General features: G+C 45.2%; 1 protein-coding gene across 3 annotated transcripts in view; it reads left to right on the top strand.

Moving 5' to 3' along the window:
- Positions 1-22208, top strand: part of Mcc (MCC regulator of Wnt signaling pathway) — a 387208-nt gene that overhangs the window by 333205 nt on the left and 31795 nt on the right. For all 3 annotated transcript variants that reach the window (XM_085833615.1, XM_021150247.3, XM_021150249.3), the window contains 6 exons: positions 4914-5060; positions 6084-6173; positions 7539-7687; positions 12769-12909; positions 17399-17502; positions 21889-22072. In XM_085833615.1, coding sequence (XP_085689741.1) covers positions 4914-5060; positions 6084-6173; positions 7539-7687; positions 12769-12909; positions 17399-17502; positions 21889-22072 — 815 coding nt within the window. The remainder of the gene's footprint in view (positions 1-4913; positions 5061-6083; positions 6174-7538; positions 7688-12768; positions 12910-17398; positions 17503-21888; positions 22073-22208) is intronic.

Raw genomic sequence — 22208 nt, 5'->3', positions numbered from 1 at the left:
TGACTTTGAATGGAAGATTAGCTAAGCCCTTGGTGCTGCTGAGTAGGCTTGCCCATCTACATCTTTCCTTACTTTATTACCCTAGCTCACACCCCTTCCTCGTGTCTAACATCTGATAATTCAGTCCACTATACCTAAAAGCAAAAATACTACATGAGGTGAGAGTCCCTCTAGCTCCCACCATCCCTCTTTCTGCAAATTCACCCTTCTTTCTGCCTGCCCATACCCTCTTTCCCTGTCCCCAGTGGAGTGGGTGTTCCTTTCCCTGCCCTCCACTGACCCTTTCCTTGCCCATGTGACTACACCTCCTTCCTCTCTAGGCCTTAACCACACCCAGCATTCCTAAATATACATCTTTCTGTTCAGCTTCCTTCAAGTTTCTGTCCGTTTGTTTCTATTCTTTTTTCTTTCTTCAAGTCTCTCTCTCTCTCTCTCTTTCTCTCTCTCTCTCTTTCTCTCTTTCTCTCTTTCTCTCTTTCTTTCTCTCTTTCTTTAAGACAGGCTTTTTCTACATAGCCTTGGCTGTCCTGGAACTATATACACCAGACAGGAGTTTCCTTAAATTTCACATGTCCAAAGTTAATATCATTCTTTCTGGAGATGAGTGATGGGGGGGGGGTTCTCTCTCTCTCTCTCTCTGTGTGTGTGTGTTTCCACTGTATTAAGGAATACCATGACTTATGATGACACCAAGCTTCAAGTGTGGGCAGCTGTTTAATTTCCTTGAATATTTATACCGCTGTACTGACCAGCACAGTAACAACTTGCCACATACAACTATTCAAGTTTGAATCTAAATAAGTTCCAGTCAAACACAATTTAAAGTTCATCTCCTTGGGTAAAGTAAACATACTGCAACTACATACAGGCTAATCCCGTGCATCTGGTAGTAATCTGTAGGGTGAGTAGACATGGCTGCTGTAGAACACTGCTGTCAATACAAGAAATTCTGTCTGAAGATGAATCTTACCTCCATACTCCACCAGAGTATCCATATATGGAAGGGACTGATCCCCATGCATCTGGGTGGGTACTGGAGTGCCTTTCCATCTTTATTCCCCCTTCATTGTTTGCAACCCCATCCCTTCCCATCCATCCCTCCCCTGTTTTGGCCCTTTTTCTTCTGTTAACCTAGTAAAACAAAACAGGCCCCAAACTCTTAAATGAGAACCAGACAGAAGCAAGAGTCTACTGTCTTCATCTTGCATTGTAAAGGATAGACGCCTTTTTCTCTTCTACAGTTGATGTTGCTTGTGGACTCCATTTTTATAGAAGATTCCCATCACAGTTTGCTAAATTCAGAGTTCTTGAAAGACAAGAGCCTTACCTTATATACTATTAGAGTCCGGGTATTTGCAGTAGATCAATTTCTGTACATCTGCATGGGTATTTGCTATGTACTAAGTTTAAGAGAATGAAGAAAGTAGCCTCCCAGGGTCAGGGGCTGGGGTTGGGGTTGCGGCTGAGGAACCCATTTTATAAGGGTTGTCAGAATGATACATGGCTTTCCTATGTACATCAGTCTTCCTTTGGATACACTTTGAATGTTGGCTGTCCCACTTCCAAAAACAAAACAAAGCAAACAACAACAAAGTATTCTGTAGAGAAAAAGTATATATCCTTTAATAAGAGACATCTTCAATAGAAGATGGGTTTATCAGGTAATTACTGCAAATATAGAATTTTTTAAAAATGTTACTCTTTAATATTATGTGGGTCCAAGAATTGCAAATCACGATGTGCGCAGCAGGGCTACACCATCTCTCCAGGCTGGGAAAGGGCAGCCTTTAGTTTGTCTTTCAATTCCTGCATCCAATAGCTCTTGATTTGCAGCCATTCTCTATATTAATCTCCATGTGTCCTTTACTGGTCTCATATCTCTGCCTCAGCTCCTACCCCTACCCCCACCCACTTTTAAGAAGCAGGTCATTGTGTGGTGTCTATTCTAAGTCCAGGATGATCTCAGAGATCTGTAGTGTCATCCCATCTACAGAGACTGTTCTGAAATAGTCACATTCCCAGGTATTATGTAGAATTGGGACATCACTTTTGAGGGAGTCCTGATCCAACCCATTCCCATGGGAGGAGTGAAAAGGAAATCTCTAATGGCTATCTGCCTGCCTCCTGGTCCTTGCCTAAGCTAACTTGTTTTATTGGGTGGCCTTCAATTCTAGTATTGGCTCATTTAATTTCACCCTAAATCTGTAGAGACACTCAGGTCATCCTGCAGCTGCCCTTCTTTCCATGTAGCTGACCCTTCAGCTGATTTTTTTTCCCGACTGATGAACACTGTTATTTAAAAATAAGACATAGTCCAAAAGGAATATATCATCCTTTAATTTTTCAAAGAGTCCATAGCTTTTAAAATGAGAATGTATAGATTAGAAATCACTGGACCACATGAATGCACACGGGAAATGACCAGAAGCAATTGCCTGAGAGCAGTTAAAAGGGACGTGCTAACCTTTTCTGTGTTAACCTGCAGTGCGCCTTAGCTTTTCCACAGTCAACATTCAGCACCTTTGTGATTAGAAGAGCAAATGTTTCTAAACCATGGGTTATTTTAAACGATGTCTTAATAAATTTGCTAGATCTGTTTGTATTTTTCAAAATCCAACTCTGGTGGCTTATGCCTCAATCCTTGTACTAGAGAAACTGAGGCAGGGCAATTGTTCTAAGATCCAAGACCATCCTGGGATAAGGACTAAGATCCTGACTCAAAAAATCCTAACCAAGCGAACCAAGAACACTGACTGGTGATTTAGGAACAGGCCAGTGATGGCTTCCTGCTACGATTAGACTGGATGTAAGTTTTAGAGTGATGTTAACTTTGTTAATTATTCAGAGCCTTACTGACTCAACCAGGGAAGCTGCCAGGGAACATAGTGGAAGCACGCCCCCCCCCCCCCCCCCCGCCCCATGGCCTGATGAATCTCCATCACTGACACTGCCTTTGGTTTGCCAGGGACTATTCCAGAATAAACTCCCATCTTGACTTCTGTTTGACTCCAGCAGGCATGTGTCTTTGCAGTCTGGTTGTGTTTTGATTGCAGCCCTTGCTTCTGTTGTGTTGGGAGAACACTGTGCATTTCAAGCAATCCCCAGCTCCTGGAAGCCACAGCAAAGCATTAGGCTCTTTTGATCTGCTTCACTATTGAATGCAATTTGCTCCAAGGGAATTTCCCTATTTTGGCTTATAATATGTTGATGAATTATTGAAACTTCAATTACTTTTGGTTCCCAAGATAACAGGGTAGAGATAGCCCAGACATTTAATATGAAAGCTTTCTAGAAGCTCTTAGAGAGGGGGGCTGTGTCTCTGCCCTTGCCTGGAAGGGCTGTGCCGTCAAGAGCTAGAGTAGGAATTGGGCTCTGCTCTGCCTGTCTGTGATGCTTTGTATAATGCTTTTGTAGCCTTGGGCCGGCTGCTCAAGATATGGTTCCCTGATGTCCACCATTCATACCTTTGGGGAACTCATTAGATGTAACACTAGGGTAGGTTTCTGCCACCCCGATTTCTCACTAACCCTAAAAGAGAGATCTAGTATACCATAAAGTTTAGAAAACCCAGCTCTAAATGAATGCCCAGGTGTACCTTCTGGCTGGCTGCATCTGGTGCTTCATTCATTTGAATTTTGGGGCACTGCAGTCAATCTGAAGCATAATAAACTAGACTTATTACTACTTCCCCATAATTCTAGCATTCAAGAGCTAAAGACAGTAGCTTCAGAAGTTCAAGGTCATCTTGGTTGCATAGCAAGCTTGATAACAGGCTTGGTACTCTGATAATAAAAGTGTGTCCATGGTTATCATAAAGGTTGCAACTGTTGCCACTTACTGGGATGTTTCTCTCCTTGGTGGCCACAGAGCAGTAACTACACATAAGTGAGATGTTAATAGGGCATATTTTATTTTATTTTTTAAATTTTATGTTTATGGGTGTTTTTGCCTGTATGTATGTCTATAAATCTTACATGTACCTGGTGCATGTGTAGGTCAGAATGGGACATCTGGTCCCCTGGGACTATAGTCACCGATAGTTATGAGCCTCCATGTAAGTGCTTCAAATTGAGCTCTGGTCTCCTGGAAGAACAGTCAGGGCTCTTATCACCAAGCTATCTCTCCAGCCTCTACTCTTGTGCCTTAAATGTATTCACAGAGTCCCGTTTGTTTTGTTTTGTTTTGTTTTTTCTTGCTTTATTATTTAAATGTTCCTCTTTACTGTACCAGGGATGCTCCTGAGCCTTGGTTACCTAGAGGAAAGCTGTTGGTACCTTCACTGTCACTCCAGTTTGGTTGTACTTCTCTCTCAAAGTCCTGTCACTAATAACAGTATTGCATATTCTCCAGATGCTAGGTACACAGTCCTACATCCCCATCCTCTCCCTATTCCTCTACCAAGCCCACCCTGACATGTTCTCCTATGGAACCCAATTCTCCTATCATATACTTCTTTATATTCTCTGGAGTAGCTTCAGGTGGAAATTCAGTCTTCCCAAGTTCTGCTGCCTTGGAGCACTGGAGACATATTTCTAGCAATTTGTGTGTGTGTGTGTGTGTGTGTGTGTGTGTGTGTGTGTGTGTGGACTCTTGTTCTCTATACCTGTGTGGCCTCTGGGTTTCCTAAGACTAGAGATCGCATCCTTATCTGAGTTGCCCACTACAGCATCAGATGCTTTTCCGAATTCGTCACCCCTGTGTTGAAAGCTTCTAACACTTAGGTTGCATATTCCCCTTCTTGCTTGTAAATAAGAGATGATTGGTCAGCAGTGAGCCCACTTAAGGACTCAGTAGCTTCAGTGAATTTTACCAGCTGAGCAGCACAGTTGAAAACTGTTGCCATAGGCTGTCTGGCTCTTTTGCTCTTTAACCCGGGAAACTGCCAACTCCGTCTAAAGGGATTATTTTTTCAGGTCCGAGAGCTCCAAACTCGGCTGCAGAGTGTGCAGGCTACTGGGCCTTCTAGCCCAGGTCGCCTCACCCCTGCCAATCGCCCAATTAACCCCAGCACCGGAGAGCTAAGCACCAGCAGTAGCAGCAATGACATCCCCATCGCTAAGGTGAGCTCCCCAGGATAAGTCTGGTGGTGTCGGGACACTTCTTATCTAAAAAACCCAGCTGGGGCTGAACCCACCGTTGTGCAGGCATACCAGTACACATCTTCTAGTGGCTTCCCCTGGGACTGAGTGTCAACTCTACCAAATCAAGCTGCAGGGAGAGATAACCCACTAATAGGTTTAAGTCTCTCTTAGAGGCAACCTGTATACCGGGTCTCATTAATCAGCCTACTGGAAAATGTCACAGCTGACAAGCTATTGTGGAGAGTTTTGTCAAGTGAGACTTCACAATGGATGGGTACTTGCTTTCAAGGAACTATCAGCCCTTAGGGGACCCTGAGTGATGAAGCAGTGAATTCCCCCTTAGAAGAATGACAGCTGTGTCAGTGGAGGAAACACATCACAGAGCTGAGTGTGGAGGTGCAGGCTTGTAACTCCATCCAGGAGGCAGAGGCAGGAGGATCAAAAGGAGCTCCAGGCCATCCAGGAGTGCATAGTGGGACACTGTCCCAAAAGGAATAAAAAAGAAAGAAAAGAAAAAAGAAATACATTGTTACCATTTGTTCTCTGCCATAGCCCCTTTGCCAGGCTTTTGTACACTTTCCTAAAAAGACCCTGTCACATGGTACCAATGGTAGGTGTCTTCCTGCCTTCCAGCACTAAGAGTCTCCACAATGAAGCTGTTTCTCAGCTTTCATGTTTAGTAAGTTAGGTGAAATGGTTGCTTCTTGACCATGCGTGAGTTTTGTCTCCTAAGGCACATTTTGAATGGTAACAACTGGAGCACTGCAGGCATCTTGTGGCCAGCTCCACAATAGCTCCCTCTACCCCAGCCAAGGTTCCCCAGGGCCCCAAATGTGCTGAGGTCTAGAAGCCCCATTTTAAGTTTATGGCAGCAGGATTGAGCCAGGGAATGACTTTAATTCACAGGGCTAAAAATTGTGTAAGCCTTGCTCCAACCTATGTTATGCAGGGGGGGGGGGGGGGGCTGGTGTGGACTTTCTGATCGATTGTTCTTTGTTTAAGATTGCCGAGAGAGTGAAGCTGTCAAAGACAAGGTCTGAATCGTCATCATCTGACAGGCCAGTCCTGGGCTCGGAAATCAGTAGCATTGGGGTGAGTGTCGGTGATGGGCGAGGGAAGAAGGAACTCTATAACAGCCACCCAGACCCTGGCTCCTAGAAGACAGAAGCGTTGATGTTCCCTCCAATTTGTCAGTTAATTGGATAACAAATCGTAAGGGTTTCATTCCACAGAGGCAAAGTCAAATGTGTAAAGTTTCTAAATGGTGAATTGCTACTTCAGCTTTAAAGTAGGTATCTCCCGATCCCTCCTCCCCCCCCCCCCCCACACACACACACTGGAAACCTTCCAAAAACTAAATAACATTTGGTTAGTTATTGGTGATGCCCATGAATGACATGAAGTATCTGCTCCCAGAGACGTAGGGAGTTGCAAAACTCCAAAAGAACTATCTCTTGGCACATACAACTTGAAGGGGCTCACACTGTTCATGGAGTGGGGGATGCTGCCTTGGAAGTGGGGCCCATAGCTAGCAGAACATGGATTAGACCTGACTGTTCAGTGTGAATCTTCACACCAGTGTCTCTCACCTCCAGGGAGGGAGACGGAAGGCTGGTGAGGGGACAATGGAGTAGGGAGTAGTTCCCAGTTCTTTTACTGATTTTGTTTGTTTGTTTTTTAAAGATTTATTCATTTATCTATTTATTTTATGTATATGTATACTCTATTTGTATGTATACCTGCATGCCAGAAGAGGGCATCAGATCCTAGGATAGACATTTGTGAGCCACCATGTAGTTGCTGGGAATTGAACTCAAGACCTCTAGAAGAGCAGTCAGTGCTCTTCACCACTGAGCCATCTCTCCTGCCCTATAGCTTCAGTTCTTTAAGGAGTGCGCTTTAAGATTGGGCATGGAGCTGGGAGAGCTAGCTGCTTGATTCTAGGGCAAAAGGAAAGGGTCTTAAAAAAAACCCAAAACTCACTTTAATTTCCTAATTTAAAGTTTTGCATTGAGCGAAAACCACATGTGTCCAGATTCTGTGCCAAACCCAAACTGTGAGGATAAAGGGGACAACATCTCTCTTGGGCCACCATCACCCCGGACTATGGCCGTAGAGTGTCAGGAGTTCAAGGCAGGAGGAGAAATTCCAGACTGTGTTTACAGTCCTGACTTCTCGGGACTCTAGGAGAAGTGATCTGCTTCTTGTTTCCCTGTGTAAGCTATTCAGGAGGTGCAGCTGTGAGCTGATTGTGTTTCACACGATACTGTCACAGTCATTTTTTTTAATGCTAGAATTATACTAACTGAGACCCATGAGACTCAGAAGGGTGACCATCTGCTGGCTCCAAATTCTTAAGGAGGATTGGCTTTAAGTTGTCCCATGTGCAGATTGTGCCTGGGGACCGGTGTTTCTGACCTGACATCTCCCGGGGGGATATTGTGCTCATTTGTACAGGTTTCCAGCAGTGTGGCAGAACACCTGGCCCACTCACTCCAGGACTGCTCCAACATCCAGGAAATTTTCCAGACACTCTACTCACACGGATCTGCCATCTCTGAAAGCAAGATTAGAGAGTTTGAGGTGGAAACGGAACGATTGAATAGGTAAAGAGCGATCTGACATATTTCACTGGAAGAAGGGGTAGGGGTGGGGGTGGGAGTGGGAGCTGCTCCTGACCCTCTCTCTAAAGGATCATCCAAATTGGCTTGTGAATTGTGACCTGGAGTGAGATTGCCAGGCTGCTGGGATTGAGATGGAGACAGGACATGCTTGTGGCACACAGGGTCAACTTCACAGGCTCGGGACAGACATTCACACAGGGCCTTGTGCGTAGGAAGGTTGAACACATGCATTCTGACTGTGCTGTTAGTGTTCTAAATCCTTAACTGTGTGTAGACAAGGAGCCCCGCCCTGCCTTCTCATTTTCATGCTGGACCTTGCGAAGTACATAGCGAGTGAGTCCAGGGAGCAATCCACCAAGAATGTCAAGTAGGTCATAGACGGCTGCCAAGCATATGGGCCAGTGCTGCAGAGAGTCACAGTGGGAAGTCCTGGAATGTTGAGTCAGTGTCAGGGGGTGCTTGTGTTTGCCAGAAGTAGCAGAAGCAGTGTGCTGGAGCCATTCTTGGCATCTGCCCCACATATTGGTCTAACTCCCTGCTCTTTTCTGAGGGCTGTCTGCATTTCTTTATGCACTCTGCTCATGTGCATCCTATCCTACCATAGGCCAGCTTTATAAATTCTAGCCGATGATGCTCTTGATATAGATAGATGTAGGATGCACTCCTGCTCCTTGGTGAAGACAAGCTTCAAGCACTCTTAGTGACGAGGGAACTCCTTCAAAAGCTGAGAAAGGACCACAGCCAAACCTGCTAACCACAGGCTGACTCAGACTTTGTCCCATGATAACAGAATGGCTCGTTGAACAGTTTCCAAGGATGGTGTGGCTGCCTTGACTTAGCAGTCTTCGGGGAGAGCACAGGAAGGGGTTGGAAGGCTCCTGAGCTAATCAAGAAGGAATGTGAGCACTAATTCCCATCTACCATTGCTGAATTCCATTCCTCTTGTGTGTGGCAAAATGGAATAAATCAAACTAGCATGTTACTCCTCCCTGATACGAAGCTGTTTTCGTCCTTGAGAACAAAGGGAATGTGGCGCTCTAGGCCATCTCAAAGATTACTTTTTTAAAATAAACATACGTGTGCCGTGTGCCTACGTCTGTGTGGGTATGAGCGCATGAGTGCCTGTGGAAGCCAGACGCATCAGATCTTCCTGAAACTAGAATTATAAGAGGCTGTAAACTGCCTAGCATAGGTTCTGAGAATCGAACTTAGATCCTCTGCAAGAAAAGCATATGCTTTTAACTGGTGAGCCATCTCACCAGGCCCGTTTGAGTGATTTTACAATTTGAAATTAAATGGTTTCCTTGTTAAATCCAAAGTCTTTTAAAGTGCCAGTTCTGATGAGTAGCTCATAACAACAAAGCAGAAACCTTTTCCTCCAGTGGCCTTCCCAGCCTTAGCCCTGAATCAGATATGCCCTTTCCAATTGAATGAAGCCATGTGCCTTCAGGGAACCCTCCCTTCAGCTGAAGATCTCTTCTCTGGGATTTCAAAGGCTTGCTTTGTTGCTGAACTTGGGCAAGGCACCTTTCTTCTCTGGCCTATGCACCCAGGAGAGAACAAAGAAGGGGCACTATTTAGTGCTCAAAGCGCAGGTTGTGTGTTTAGCATCACACAATGAATGCTCACAGAAAAAATGTCTAAATGTTCAACTTGTGAGGATTAGGCTAGTCTCCCTCCTGAATGAGAAAACAAAGGCTTTGAAGTGGAAAGTTGAGAGATGAAGTCCAGCACAGTTACTTAACAGGCAGAATTCCAGACCCTGCCCTTCGCCCTCACCCTGTTGTTCTATCATTATAGCTGTGGTCAGAACGTGGGTCTTCTTAGAAATACGGTCTTAATGACTGTTATTTTATTGTCTCCACATTAAAGGACTATTACTCTTTAAAAAAATAAATAAGGCTAGGCTTTGACTCAGATTTCCTTGGGTTAGGGAAACATAACGACACAACATTGCACTTACTCATGTTGCACATCATCTGTGTTAAGCACCTACTGTGTGCTAAAGTATGGAGCATGAGAAACAGAGAATGGCTCTCATCTCCTGAAGCGCATGTTTTGTTAGGAAGTGTAGAAGGAAAACAGTAGAGGAACCGTCAAGGAAGAGTCAAGTTATTTATTTGTTATTATTGTTATATTGGATGCTGGAGGTTAAGGCCAGGACCTTATACAAGCTATGCAGCCATTCTACTGCTGAGCTGTGTCCCTTGCCTGAGGATTATTCCTTGATAAGTAGTGGTCCATGGAGGTGTGGCTAAATAGGAGAGGTTTATCATGAGGTTTTAAGGAAAAAGAGCAGCCATGACAAGGTTGGAAGAGTCTTAATTCTGGACTGGACAAAAGTGGTGTGAAAGAGGAGCCATACAAAGGCTAGTAGGACCGAGGTAGAGCGAGGCCCTGGAGGATACACGGGAAGCAGGAGGACCACCAGGCAGAGGCTGGCATAGATGCAGAATCGGATTCTATAGCAGATTTTACTCTGTAGCCTAAATATAGTTAGAAGGCATTTTCAACGGGAAGAACAAAACCTGTTCTGCCTTCTGGAGCTTCGAGGTAAAGGATAGAAAGAGTGGGAGCAGAGAGATGACTGTGATGGGCCAGGAGCCACAGCACATAATGCGTTCAGAAGAAGGGAAGCCTCAGCCACATTAGGCCTGGCTGTAAGGAGAGGCTCTGAGATGCTCCTGTGCTGGCTTGTGAGACTAGGAGCATGGCTGCGGTGGCGACCGGTGTGGGGAAGGTGAGGGAGAGCAGGATGAAGAAAACTGAGCTCCCTGTCTTTGTTAAGTTGGAAGCAGTGTGTGACACCCCCCTCACCCCCCCCCCCCCCCCCGCAGTGGGAATGCCAGGAGGCAGCTGATGTGTGGGACTGGCACTCAGAGGGTGGTGTGTGCTAGAAAAGATGGGAAGCCATAGAAACAGAGTGCCTCCTGGAGCCACAGCCTGGATAGAAGCACCCCTAGGGAGAGTGTTGACAGGGGAGGGAACCCTCCCCCAAGCCTGAGCCTGAGGAAACACCAACCCTCACAGCCTTTACATCCAGAAGAAGACCAGCAGGGGGCGTCCTGACCTGAGCAAAGAAAGTGTTTCAGGCAGGGATGGTGTAGGTTAGTAAGTGGGGTTAATGGCTTCCAATTAGCAAGGACTGCTGTACTGGAATTATAAATCAGAGAGTGGGAACTATTGAAAGAAGCCAAAATGAGCAAAAGCTGAAAAGTGTGTGCTTCTAACACTTCACTCACTCATTGTGCCCTGTAGGAGTCTTCAGTACTCTCCCAGCAGACATGTCCCATACAGGCAAATCCATTCTGTCCTAAGATTGTTGCTCAAGGCCAGTGGGTTCCACAGGCCATCTCCCTCAGAAGTCAACTGAATATCTCTCGAAGACTTGCTTCTATGAAGACTGTGAAAGAGTGTACTCTGTGGAAAATGAAGGATCACACACACACACACATGTCCTAGGACAGAAACTAGAGAAGCTGAAGGGTCTACATTTGTTTGTTTTCTGACTTTTCCTCAAAGCCATTGCTTTGACTATAGAGTTCTGGATCTGATATAAAAGAACCTAAAAATTCTCACTGCTGATTGTCCCAGTCACTGGTGTTGATAGACATCTAGCCTGGAAGGCCCTTTGGACATGGTCACAGGTCTCTGGTCTAGTTCCCAGTTAGGGACAGCCTGGTAGAATTGTCCTAATCATTCACCAATTCACCTTTGGCTAGTGTTCTGTGGAGTGTGGTTAAGAGCACAGGATCTAGGTTGATCAGCCTGGTTAAGTTCCAAGTCAAGGAACTTGACCTTTCACTATTTGAATGCATCTCCTGACCTGGGTAACAGGTCAATCATACCTGACTGGGCAGGCTGATGGAGGAAGACCCAGCAAAGGCACAGCAGCCATTATGACCATGCGTATTGCCCCATGCAATGTGGCTTGTCGCAGCATAGCTGGAGTTACTTTGCAGAGTTATGGGATGCCAAAGCTGTTGATTTCCTTACTATAGACCCATGGCCACATCCAGTAAAGGCACATGGCATAGATGTAACCAGGTACCAGAGTCTATAATTTCTTTGTGGTGGTTGTCTTTAGTTTTTTGAGTCAGGGTCTCTCTACATAGCTGTGGCTGTCCTAGAACTCACTTAAATTTAAAGAGTTCTGCCTGCCTCCTGAGTTCTGAGGGGAAGACCATGACATTCAGCCCCCCGTGTCTTTACTTTTGCTTCACACTTAATTCCATGATTATTTTATTTTGAGCTGTTCTGTGTCTGTTACACTTGGTAAAATGCCCACCAATGCCATATCATTTTTGTAATTACGTATGTGTCGCATCTATGAGTTCATGTACATTTGTGTAACACGTGGAAGAAAAAAAAACCCACCGAGTGCCTTTCTCAGTCACTCTCTACCTTCTTTTCATGAGGCAGGGTCCCTTACCTGGATCTGGAGCCGATTTGGCTAAGCTGTCTGGTGAGCAAACCCCACAGAGCCATCCCTTTGCCTTCCCAGTGCTGGAAGTTTAGATGGTGCCACTTTGCCAGGAGTGGTTGCAGGGGACTGAATTCATCATACTCTAGTGCTCTTGCCACAAGCATTTCACTTTGCTGAGCTGTGTCGCCAGCCTCCCATATCACATGTGTGTTGTATATATGTGTCTGTGGATGTATATTTGTCTGTGGCATACAAATGTGTTCATGTGTGCACTCACCCATGCATGAACATAGCAGTGAGAAGTTGATATTAGGTGTCTTTCTCTATTGCTCTTCACCTTAGTTTTTGAGACAGGGCCTCTCAGCAAACCCTGAGCTCACCAGGCTGGCTGGCTAGCAATCTCCAGGAAACTGCCTGACTCTGGCCAATCCACATCACTAGAATTACAGGTGCACGCCACTGCGCCTGTGCCGGGATCTCCACACAGGTTCTCATGCTTGCATGGCAAGCACTTTATCTGCTGGCCCTCTCCCTGCCGTGTTCTCTTACCATGATCATCTGGTCTACTTGTGAGTGAGACAAGTGAAATATCAGACTGCAGTCCTAGCATGTAAAATCAATGTTCCTTTCTTTGTAGTCGTATTGAACACCTCAAATCCCAAAATGATCTTCTCACCATAACCCTGGAGGAATGTAAAAGCAACGCCGAGAGGATGAGCATGCTGGTGGGGAAGTACGAATCCAACGCCACAGCCCTGAGGCTGGCCTTGCAGTACAGGTAGGAGAGCCAGAGGGGACAGACATCTTGGGTATGCTTTTAATTGTTTAACACTTGTTTGTTTACTTAAAGTTAATTAATGTTATTAATTAATTAACTTAGAGTATTGAAATAAATGTATACTGACTTAAAATTATTAATTTATATTATTTATATAAATATTACAAATTTGTATTAATTGACAAAAGCAATGAACTAATAGAACTAAAATTATTTTTAAAATGTATTCACTTACTGTGGGCATGCATGCCCGCATGAGTGCATACATGCCACAGTGCGTGTGTGGAAGTCCAAAGACAATATGGGAATCCATCCTCTCTTTCCACCATGTGGGTTTCAGATTTTGAACCCAGGTTGTCAGGCTTGGCCTACTGTGTGTTGTCACCCTCGGAGCCATCTCACTGGCCCATTCTCAGTGTCCTTGCAACAGCATCATTGCATGTGCATCTGTGGCAGTCCTTAACATAAAAGGAAAGACATATCGAGTGGCTTGGACCTGCAAATATTAGTGTGGTTCATATTGAAAACCAATCAGTGTCCTTCAGCAATTAGGAGAGTAAGATAATCGAGATGGTAGTAGTACTTGATATGTCCCCAATATCCCAATTCAGACTAAAGATTAACTAACTCATCTGAGTGATGCCACCCAAAACATCAGCGTGGAGGGTCAGGGAGATGGCACCTAACCACCAAATCCAGTGACCTGAGTTTCAGCCTTGCAACCCACATGGTAAAAGGCAAAGTGAGAACCACTCTTGCAAATTTTCCTCTGGCCACCATGCATGCACTGCAATGCCCCCCCCCCCACCACATGTAATAAATAAGTGTGAAAAACAATCCCTGTTAAAACATTCAGCTCTGTGTTCTATTTCCATTTGTCTCTTCTATTCGTTATTTATATGTATTTATTCAGTTTGTTATAGAATTTCTTTGCTTGTTTGCTTTCAGTCTTACAGAGTGAATCCGGGGATTTACACAAGCTAGCAAGTGCTCTCCCACTGAGCTGAGCTCCAAGCTTGGCATCGTTCTTCATTTTGTTTGTTTTGTTTTGTTTGAGACAGGATCTCTGTATAACAGCACTGACTGTCTTGGAGCTTGCTCTGGAGACCAGGCTGGCCTTAAACTCACAGAGATCTGCTTGCCTCTGCCTCTCATGTGCTAGGACTAAAGTCATGTGCCACCATTTACTGGCTTTTTTATTGTCTTAACTTTTTAAATTTTACAAACATTTTTCATACAGTATGTTCTGAGAGTGTTTTCCCCCCCCTCCAGACTTCTCTCAGATCCTCCCCCTCTTCTTAACCACACACCTTTTTGTTCTCTCTCCCCACCCTACCCCCAATCTTAAAAACAAAGACAAAAGAAAAAAACCCACAAAAAGGAAAGCTAAAACAAATGAGCAAAAGACCAATAAGACAAAAAAATGCATAAACAAAACAAAATAAAATCCAAAGTCCACATACAAAAAAAGGCATGGAATTCATTTTGTGTTGGGCAACTACTCCTGGCATTGGGCCTGCCCTGGAGTGTTTTATATACCCAGTGACATCCCACGGGAGAAAACTGATTTTCCCTTTTGTGAGCAGGTATCCGTTGCATATAGTTATGGTTAGGAGTGGGAGCCCATGTCTGCTTCTGCTATCAGTGCTGAGAGCCTGTCTGACTTGAACCTGTGCAGGTCTCACACATGCCTGGCACAGGTTTTTAATTGTACATAATAGTCTGCACTTATCTTGGATGGCTGAATCCAAAGCTGCATATTTTATGCCTTTAACATTGCTCATTTTTCTAAAAGACCTTTGAAGACACTGGGTATTAAAATAGTTCAACAGTAAAAAGCCTGATGCAGATAATATTGTCATTCTTTAAATGCTTTCCTTGGGATAACTTTCCCAAAGCAGAAGACATGAGTATCATCAGAGCTCTTCAGTTGGTTTCCATTAAAAAGATGCCAGTTGATTACAGGCCTGGTGATAGGGCTTATGCCTTTAATCCCAGCACTTCAAGACAGGCGGATCTCTGTGAGTTTGAAGCCAGCCTGGTCTACCACATGAGTTCCTGGACAGAGAGGGCTACAAAGAGAAACCCTATATTAAAAATGAAGGAGGAGAAGGAGAAGGAGAAAAGAAAAAAGAAAAGGGGGGAGGGAAAGAAAGAAAGAAAGAAAGAAAGAAAGAAAGAAAGAAAGAAAGAAAGAAAGGGAGAAAGAAGGAAAAAAGAAAGAAGGAAGGAAGCCAGTTAAGAAGTTATAGTTAATCCATTTGTGAATAGGTAATAACACTTTTCTTTCTCACTTTTTGCTTGCTTATTTTTTTTTATTTTTTAAAATTTATTTTATTTTATTTTATTTTATTATTTTGGTTTTTTGAGACAGGGTTTCTCTGTGTAGCCCTGGCTGTCCTGGAACTCACTTTGTAGACCAGGCTGGCCTCGAACTCAGAAATCTGCCTGCTTCTGCCTCCCAAGTGCTGGGATTAAAGGCGTGTGCCACCATGCCCAGCTGTTTTTTTTATTTTTTAAAAAATTACATTTATTTGGGTTTTACACCATAGCATGGATGTGTGGAGGTCAGAAGACAATATGCAGAAGTGAGTTCCACTGTGTAGATCCCCAGATCAAACAATGTCAGGCTTGGTGGCAAATGCCTATATTCACTGAGCTATTACCCTAGCCCCATTCATTATTTTAAAACCCATTTTTTTTAAAGCCGAAAAAGTGTCACTATCTTCTGAGGTGTGTTAGTGGCTCTCACGGACCACTATCCACCTTTGGTCTCGGGGTGCTGCCCACGAGCACATCCCGAAGGATGAAGCACCTCCCACCTGCCTGCCTGCCTTTGCAGGGAGCTGCCTGCACCACAAGCTCACTAGCTTAATGTGACCCTTTTCTTAACTCTTGGCTTAGGGAGGGGTGATGAGCATGGAACCAATTTAAACCAGATGGCTTCTCTGTTTTTGTCTCTGTAAATGTCGATTAAAGCAGCATTCCCCTTGTTCAGCTTGGAGAACCTCATCAAGCATTTGCTCATAAAAGAAATCTTGCTGCTGCCGCGGTCCTCTTGTCCTGAGCACACTAAGCACATGGGTGTCAGGCGTGTGTCTCGCCTCCTGTCTGGACATGGGTCTGTGTGTATCAGAAGTGGAGTGTGTGTGTGTGTGTGTGTGTGTGTGAGAGAGAGAGAGAGAGAGAGAGAGCGACACAGAGAGACACAGAGAGAGACAGAGACAGACAGAGACAGACAGAGACAGAGATACACACACACACACACAGAATGAATCTCATCTCACTATATAGTCCAAGCTAGCCTCAGGCATGTAGTTATCCTGCCTTATCCCCGTCCATGTGGGAGACAGACATGCACTCAGTCATGCTTAGCATAGAGACTGTTCTTGGACCCAGCTTGCATGCTCAGCGGATGATGGGCATAGGGAAGAGTAACTTTTCCTTCTCTCAGACATCCTAGCTCAGACTCTTACAAGAAACCTAACCGGCATTTCATGAGGTTTTTGCAGGAATCCCTATTTGCACTTTCTATGGGGATGGAGCTGTTCTCTCTCTGCGCTCAGCCCTGTGGTGACCGGCAGCCATGCAATAACTGCACATGGGTATTATGGCCACTGCACAGGAGGGCATGAGGTTTCCATTGGAATTAACTTGAAATAGCCACGTATAGCTATTGTCTACTGTACAGTACACATATAGGTCAAAATGATTGTTTCCTTAAGGGGAATTTTGATAGCTGTTGAGTGCTGCGTGCCAGGGTCAGACATCTGTGGTGACTTGACTGGCTGGGTGAAGTCTCTGGGCTCCTAGGCAGTTCTGAAGGTCAGTGTCAGCTAGGGCTGTTTCTGAAAGTCGCTGAAACCACTAGGACCTCCTTCCTAGCAGACTGTGTCTCTCCAGCAACCTCAGTTCCTCACTAGCTATAGGCTACAAGTCTTCGTTCCTCTCCACATAGGGTCTCTTCATAGGGCTGCTCAAGATGACCCCCTCCCCTAAGCCCCCATATCCTGAGAGAGAGAACAGGAGGTGGAGAATAGTCAAGATGGAAGTCATGATGTTTTAAGGGTCTACTGTTGGGTGTGGCACATCATGATTTCCATTAGTTAGAAAGACCAACCCTGACAGAGTCAAGGGGACAGTGGAGGAGTATGCATACCAGGATGCAGGCTCAGTAGGGGCTACTATGGACTGAATACCATAGGTGTGTCGCATGTCTCTCCTGACTTGTCATCAGAAGGACAACCAATTTGCCTCTCCCTCTGTTGCTGCTTCTTGTGTATTTTTCTAGAACATTGTTTGTTTTTGAAAAAGAGGTAAACACACCAGCAAGGCACTGGTTTGTCTCAGGAGCACTTACTTCTGCATGGAGTGTTCTTTACTGTGTGGGTGGGGAGGGTGAGGCAGGCCCTGGGCTGGAGTGACACTAATGATGAGGATCATTGCCATTCATGGCCAGCGTTGATGCCAGGTTGTGCTTCTCTTGCAGTGAGCAGTGCATAGAAGCCTACGAACTCCTGTTGGCCCTGGCTGAGAGCGAGCAGAGCCTCATCCTGGGGCAATTCCGGGCAGCTGGTGTGGGCTCCTCCCCTGGTAAGTGTCCCCTTAGTTCCCTTGGTGCTACTCCCCATGTTGTCCCCACTGCTGCTGGCATTGAGTCATCTCCCAGAAACACGAAGTCTGCTTGTCAACTGTGTTTTCCGTTCTCACCCATGACTGAGTGTGTAAATTGTTTACATTGCATGCAGCAAGAACTGGAGTGGAAACCAGATCACAGACAAGTTAAAACAAACAAGCACTCTTAGAAATGAGTTCTCCTGGGATGACAGGAGGAGCTGAGGGAGTGGGGCTCACGGGGCTGTTAAAGGGACCAAGGCATTGTGTAGCTGCCTAGTGATGGTCCCTTTGCTGCTGCTGTGGCCATGGACCAGGCTAGTTGGTCTTCTTGTCTCTGTAGTTATACTTGTTTCCTAGGTTCAGTGAAGAGCTTTGAAACCTAGTTCTCCACCTCCATAGATCTCATGAATAGAGCTGTAGTTTTATACCTGGACGGCTCTGGTAGCATAGGTATGTCTGATAGCCTTTGCATCAGCCTGCCATCTTTACTCAACCTCAGTGGTCAAGTACCCTACCAGCCTCATTTGTACCTCAGACTCTTCACCAGTGGTTCTCAGCCTTCCTAATGCTGTGATCCTTTCATACAATTCCTCCTGTTGGGATAACCACCAAGATAAAATTATTTTCAGTGCTACTTCAGAACTGTAATTTTGCTACTGTTATGAATCATAATGTAAATATCTGACATGCCGCCTCCAAAAGTGTCTCTCGACACACGGGTTGAAAACTGCTGCCCTACAGTGTTCCCCCACTTCTGCCTCTGTGTAAGCAAAAAGAGCAGGTAGGCTCCTTCACCACATTGATAAAACTCAGCCAGTGACAGTGGCTCAAGGGCCTGCACTGGTGTGAGGGGACCACAGTACAGTGCTGGAGAAGGAAAACATGGCAGCAAGCTTGCCATACCCTTAGCGTCCCCCAGACACTGGCTCACCCATGCTTTTGGACAAGCACTGCAGCCTTTTGGGAGAAATAACACCAATTCCGTAAAAGTCAAATGACCAAGTGCTTCCCAAACCTTCCACAGTAGCCAGTATGGGCCAGGTGTCCTCCTGTATGAACACTAGGCTGTCAAGAAATTGCTCAGAGCTGTAAGCCCGGGGGCAGCAGATAATAAATGGATAGTTCTTCGAAGCCTATGTGCTTCCAATTGGCCTTTTCTCTCCAGGACACAGTACCACAGAGTCCACCCCAGGCACTTTCTAAGTGAATCCTCTACCCCTGCCAACTCCCTCGTTGCTGCCTTTGTAAGGATCCTTAGGGTTTTCCTGCCTCGGTTTTGATACTCTGAGGAACTGGAGACAGACCCGAAGGCAGGGAAATAAGCAGCATTACTTTCCTATTTTATACCTAGGTTCTCTAACAAGGGAGCAGTTATCTTTGGTATGGGTGGCCACTCTTCATTCCCCGACTCCACCCTCTGGTCCTGTCCCCACCCACCCAGACTCACTTTGGTTAATAATATTCAGATCACAGCACAGCCCAGAAGCAGAAACTCTGCCAACACTTCCATTAGAAACCTCATTTTTTAGGGTCTTTTAACTGAACCATAAAACTTTACTCCTCATATGAAACAGATTCTAAAATGATCTTGGCCTGCTGTCAGCTTTTTTTTTTTTTTTTAATAAGAAAACCATCAATTAAAGGAGAAAAAAAATCAATCATGCCCTACTTTGTATCACAAGATGTCTTAACCTGTTCCACGAGCGAAAGGCATCTTTATTAGGCTGGTGCCTACGCAGAGCAAACAATTACTTGGTAGGGGCTGAAATGGCTTTAAACAACCCAGAATTTGAAATGTTTGCAATAATAATGAAGTGTTCCATATCCCCCCCCCTCCCAGGTAACTTCTGCATGCGTTAATAATGTGATACCATGCGTACTTTAGAATAGACTATAGAGAATAGTCAACTGGTGAGGTGTGTGTGAAAGTCCTAGTGGAAAGAAGAAACAAGGAGGGAATGGCTAGAAGTCAGTCTGAGGGGTGTGCTTTCAGTATAGGGAACACACCATACTAAAGAGTGTTCTCCTAGTCTTCATAGTGCTAAGCCTTGCCCTGATTTTAATACCCACTGACAGGGACAGTTGATCTGTCACTCTGCCCGAGGCGCTGTCTAAGCAAGAGCTAGTTTGTGACATTTACTCACAGGGTTAATTACTGTCATTGCCTTTGTTTGTTATTGAATTCACAGCACTCATTATGTTCATTTGAGAAGAAGGTTTAGCCCAGTGGTTTTCAAACTATATATACTTTGGGACACCAGAGGGGTGTCTTTGGGTCTCAGCAATGGGCAAGGAGGGTGGAGAAGCTGAGTATGGCCTAACCTCTGCCACTTCACCCAACCACATTTATGTTTTTAATGCTCACTATCCCAAGTTTCATGGGGAAAATACACATCAGTGTTGTGTGGGTGGCAAGCCGGTGGTTTGTTTGACCAAGACAGTTCTTGAATTGTTATGAAGACTGTGCTCTTTAGAGTACTGTCTTTGTCACTGTTCTATTGCTGTGAAGAGACACTGTGACCAAGGCAACTGTTATGAAAGAAACCATTTCATTGGGCGCTTGCTTAGAGTTTGTGGTTTAGTCCATTAACATCACGGTGAAGAGCATGGTGGCACACATGGTACTGGAGAAGAAGCTGAGAGATATATCTGAATCCACAGGCAGAAAGAGAGAGGCATGCAGGGAGTAGGGGGGTAGACAGAGAGGACAGGAGGCTGGTCCTGGCTTGGATTTTTGAAACATTAAAGCCCTCCCTCAGTAACATACTCCTTCCAACAAGGCCATACCTATTACAAAACCACAAACCATACCTCCTCATCCTTCTAATCCTTTTCAATAGAAACACTCCCTGGTGATTAAGCATTCAAATACCCACGCCTATGAGGGCCATTCTTATTCAAACCACCACAAGTAGTTTTCTGTCAAGGCAAAGTGGAGAGGAAGTACATGACAGGTGTCCCTTGCACGTGCACAGCTTTCCCTATTATCAATAACAGAAGTAACAGATTTTGTTGCCTTACAAAGTTCCAGCTCTCTATTAGAGTTCACTCCCTGTTAGAAATTCCTTAGGTGTGGCAAGTGGACAGTGATGTGGACCCACATCTGTAGCGTTGGGAGTAGCAGCCTTGTGATTGATTGATGGTTACCATCTAGGGAAGACCCTTTAGCTCTGCCTTCTCCTTCAGTCCTCCTCACTCTGCTCTCCCAACCCGAAGAACCACTCACTGTGTTTGTTTTATTTTGTTATTTTTCTTATCTTTCTTTCTTTTTTAAAACTTGTTATTTTTTGTTTTTCTAAGACAGGATTTTTCTGTGTGTATCCATGGCAGTCCTGGGACTTGCTCTGTAGACCAATCTGGCCTCAAACTCACAGAATTCTGCCTGCCTCTGCTTAGCAATGCCCAACAAGTGCTGGGATCAGAGGTGTGCACCACAACCACCTGGCTCTTTTTCTTTTCAATCTACCTATCTTTTTTTTTCTTCTTCTTCTTTTAAGTTCTAAGAGTTAAACCCAGTGCCTTTTTACAAAGCAGGCAAGGGATCTGCTCTTGAACCTTTTTGTGTTTGTGTGTAGTATATGCACATGTTCCTATGAATGGCTGTATGTACTTGTGTGTGTGTGTGTGTGTGTGTGTGTGTGTGTGTGTGTGTGTGTGTGCAGATGGGAACCAGAGGTTAATGTCAGAGTTTTGTATCATCTTCTAGCTAATTAACTAATTAATTAATTTTTGAGATGGGATTGCACTATGTAGTCCTGGCTGGCATGGAACATGCTATATAGACCTGTCTAACCTTGAACTCACAAAAAGATCTGTTTGTCTCTGCCTGTGCCTTACTAGTTCTTGAATTAAAGGCACATACCACCACTATATTTACACACATACATACTCATGTATATGTACCTGTAATAATATTGGTGCGAGGAAAAAAAAGCTCCAGTTTGAGCTGTAATTACTTGTTGTGTCCCTGTTGCACCACAGGAAGCTCTGACAGTGTTCTTGATGTGTGGTACTGTGACATTTTACCCCAGTTTCTCCCTGTCCTCATTCATAAAGTGCCCATGTGTAAGAGACATGAACCTGAGTGGGAAGAGGTGCCAGCAACAGGGAAATGTAAATGTTAGCATGTTAGAACTGGAAGCTGATTGTGGAGATAGTGCTATCCGTGAAGCTATGGAGCCTATGCCAAGGGATGCCTTCCTATCCCTTCTCAGCTACCCCACCGGCCCAGAGCACAAGCCTCCTTCCTCAGCCCCACTGTTCACTGTGCCCTCCATAGCTGAGAGTCACTTATAGAATCATAGCCTGGGCTTTCCTAACTCCGCCTGCACCAATTAACCCATTGGCTTCTCTGTGGTGTAGGAGACCAGTCAGGGGATGAAAATATCACTCAGATGCTCAAGCGGGCTCATGACTGCCGGAAGACTGCTGAGAATGCCGCCAAAGCCCTGCTCATGAAGCTGGATGGCAGCTGCGGGGGAGCCTTCGCCGTGGCTGGCTGCAGCGTGCAGCCCTGGGAGAGCCTGTCCTCCAACAGCCATACCAGGTACCGCTCCATGCTCTGCCTGGTGGCTCCTCCACCTGCAGCGGGCTTCTCTCTGGCCCACTCCAGGAGACCGTGTGGTTTGGGTAATAAGGCAGGGTTACTTCATGCTTACAGCCTGTTCTACCCAAGAACTATG

This window comes from Mus caroli, unplaced genomic scaffold, assembly GCF_978045245.1.
Source record: "Mus caroli unplaced genomic scaffold, Mus_caroli_1 scaffold_19, whole genome shotgun sequence".
NCBI lineage: Eukaryota > Metazoa > Chordata > Mammalia > Rodentia > Muridae > Mus > Mus caroli.
The sequence above is the reverse complement of the archived record's forward strand: the minus strand, read 5'-3'. Positions and strand labels throughout refer to the sequence as shown.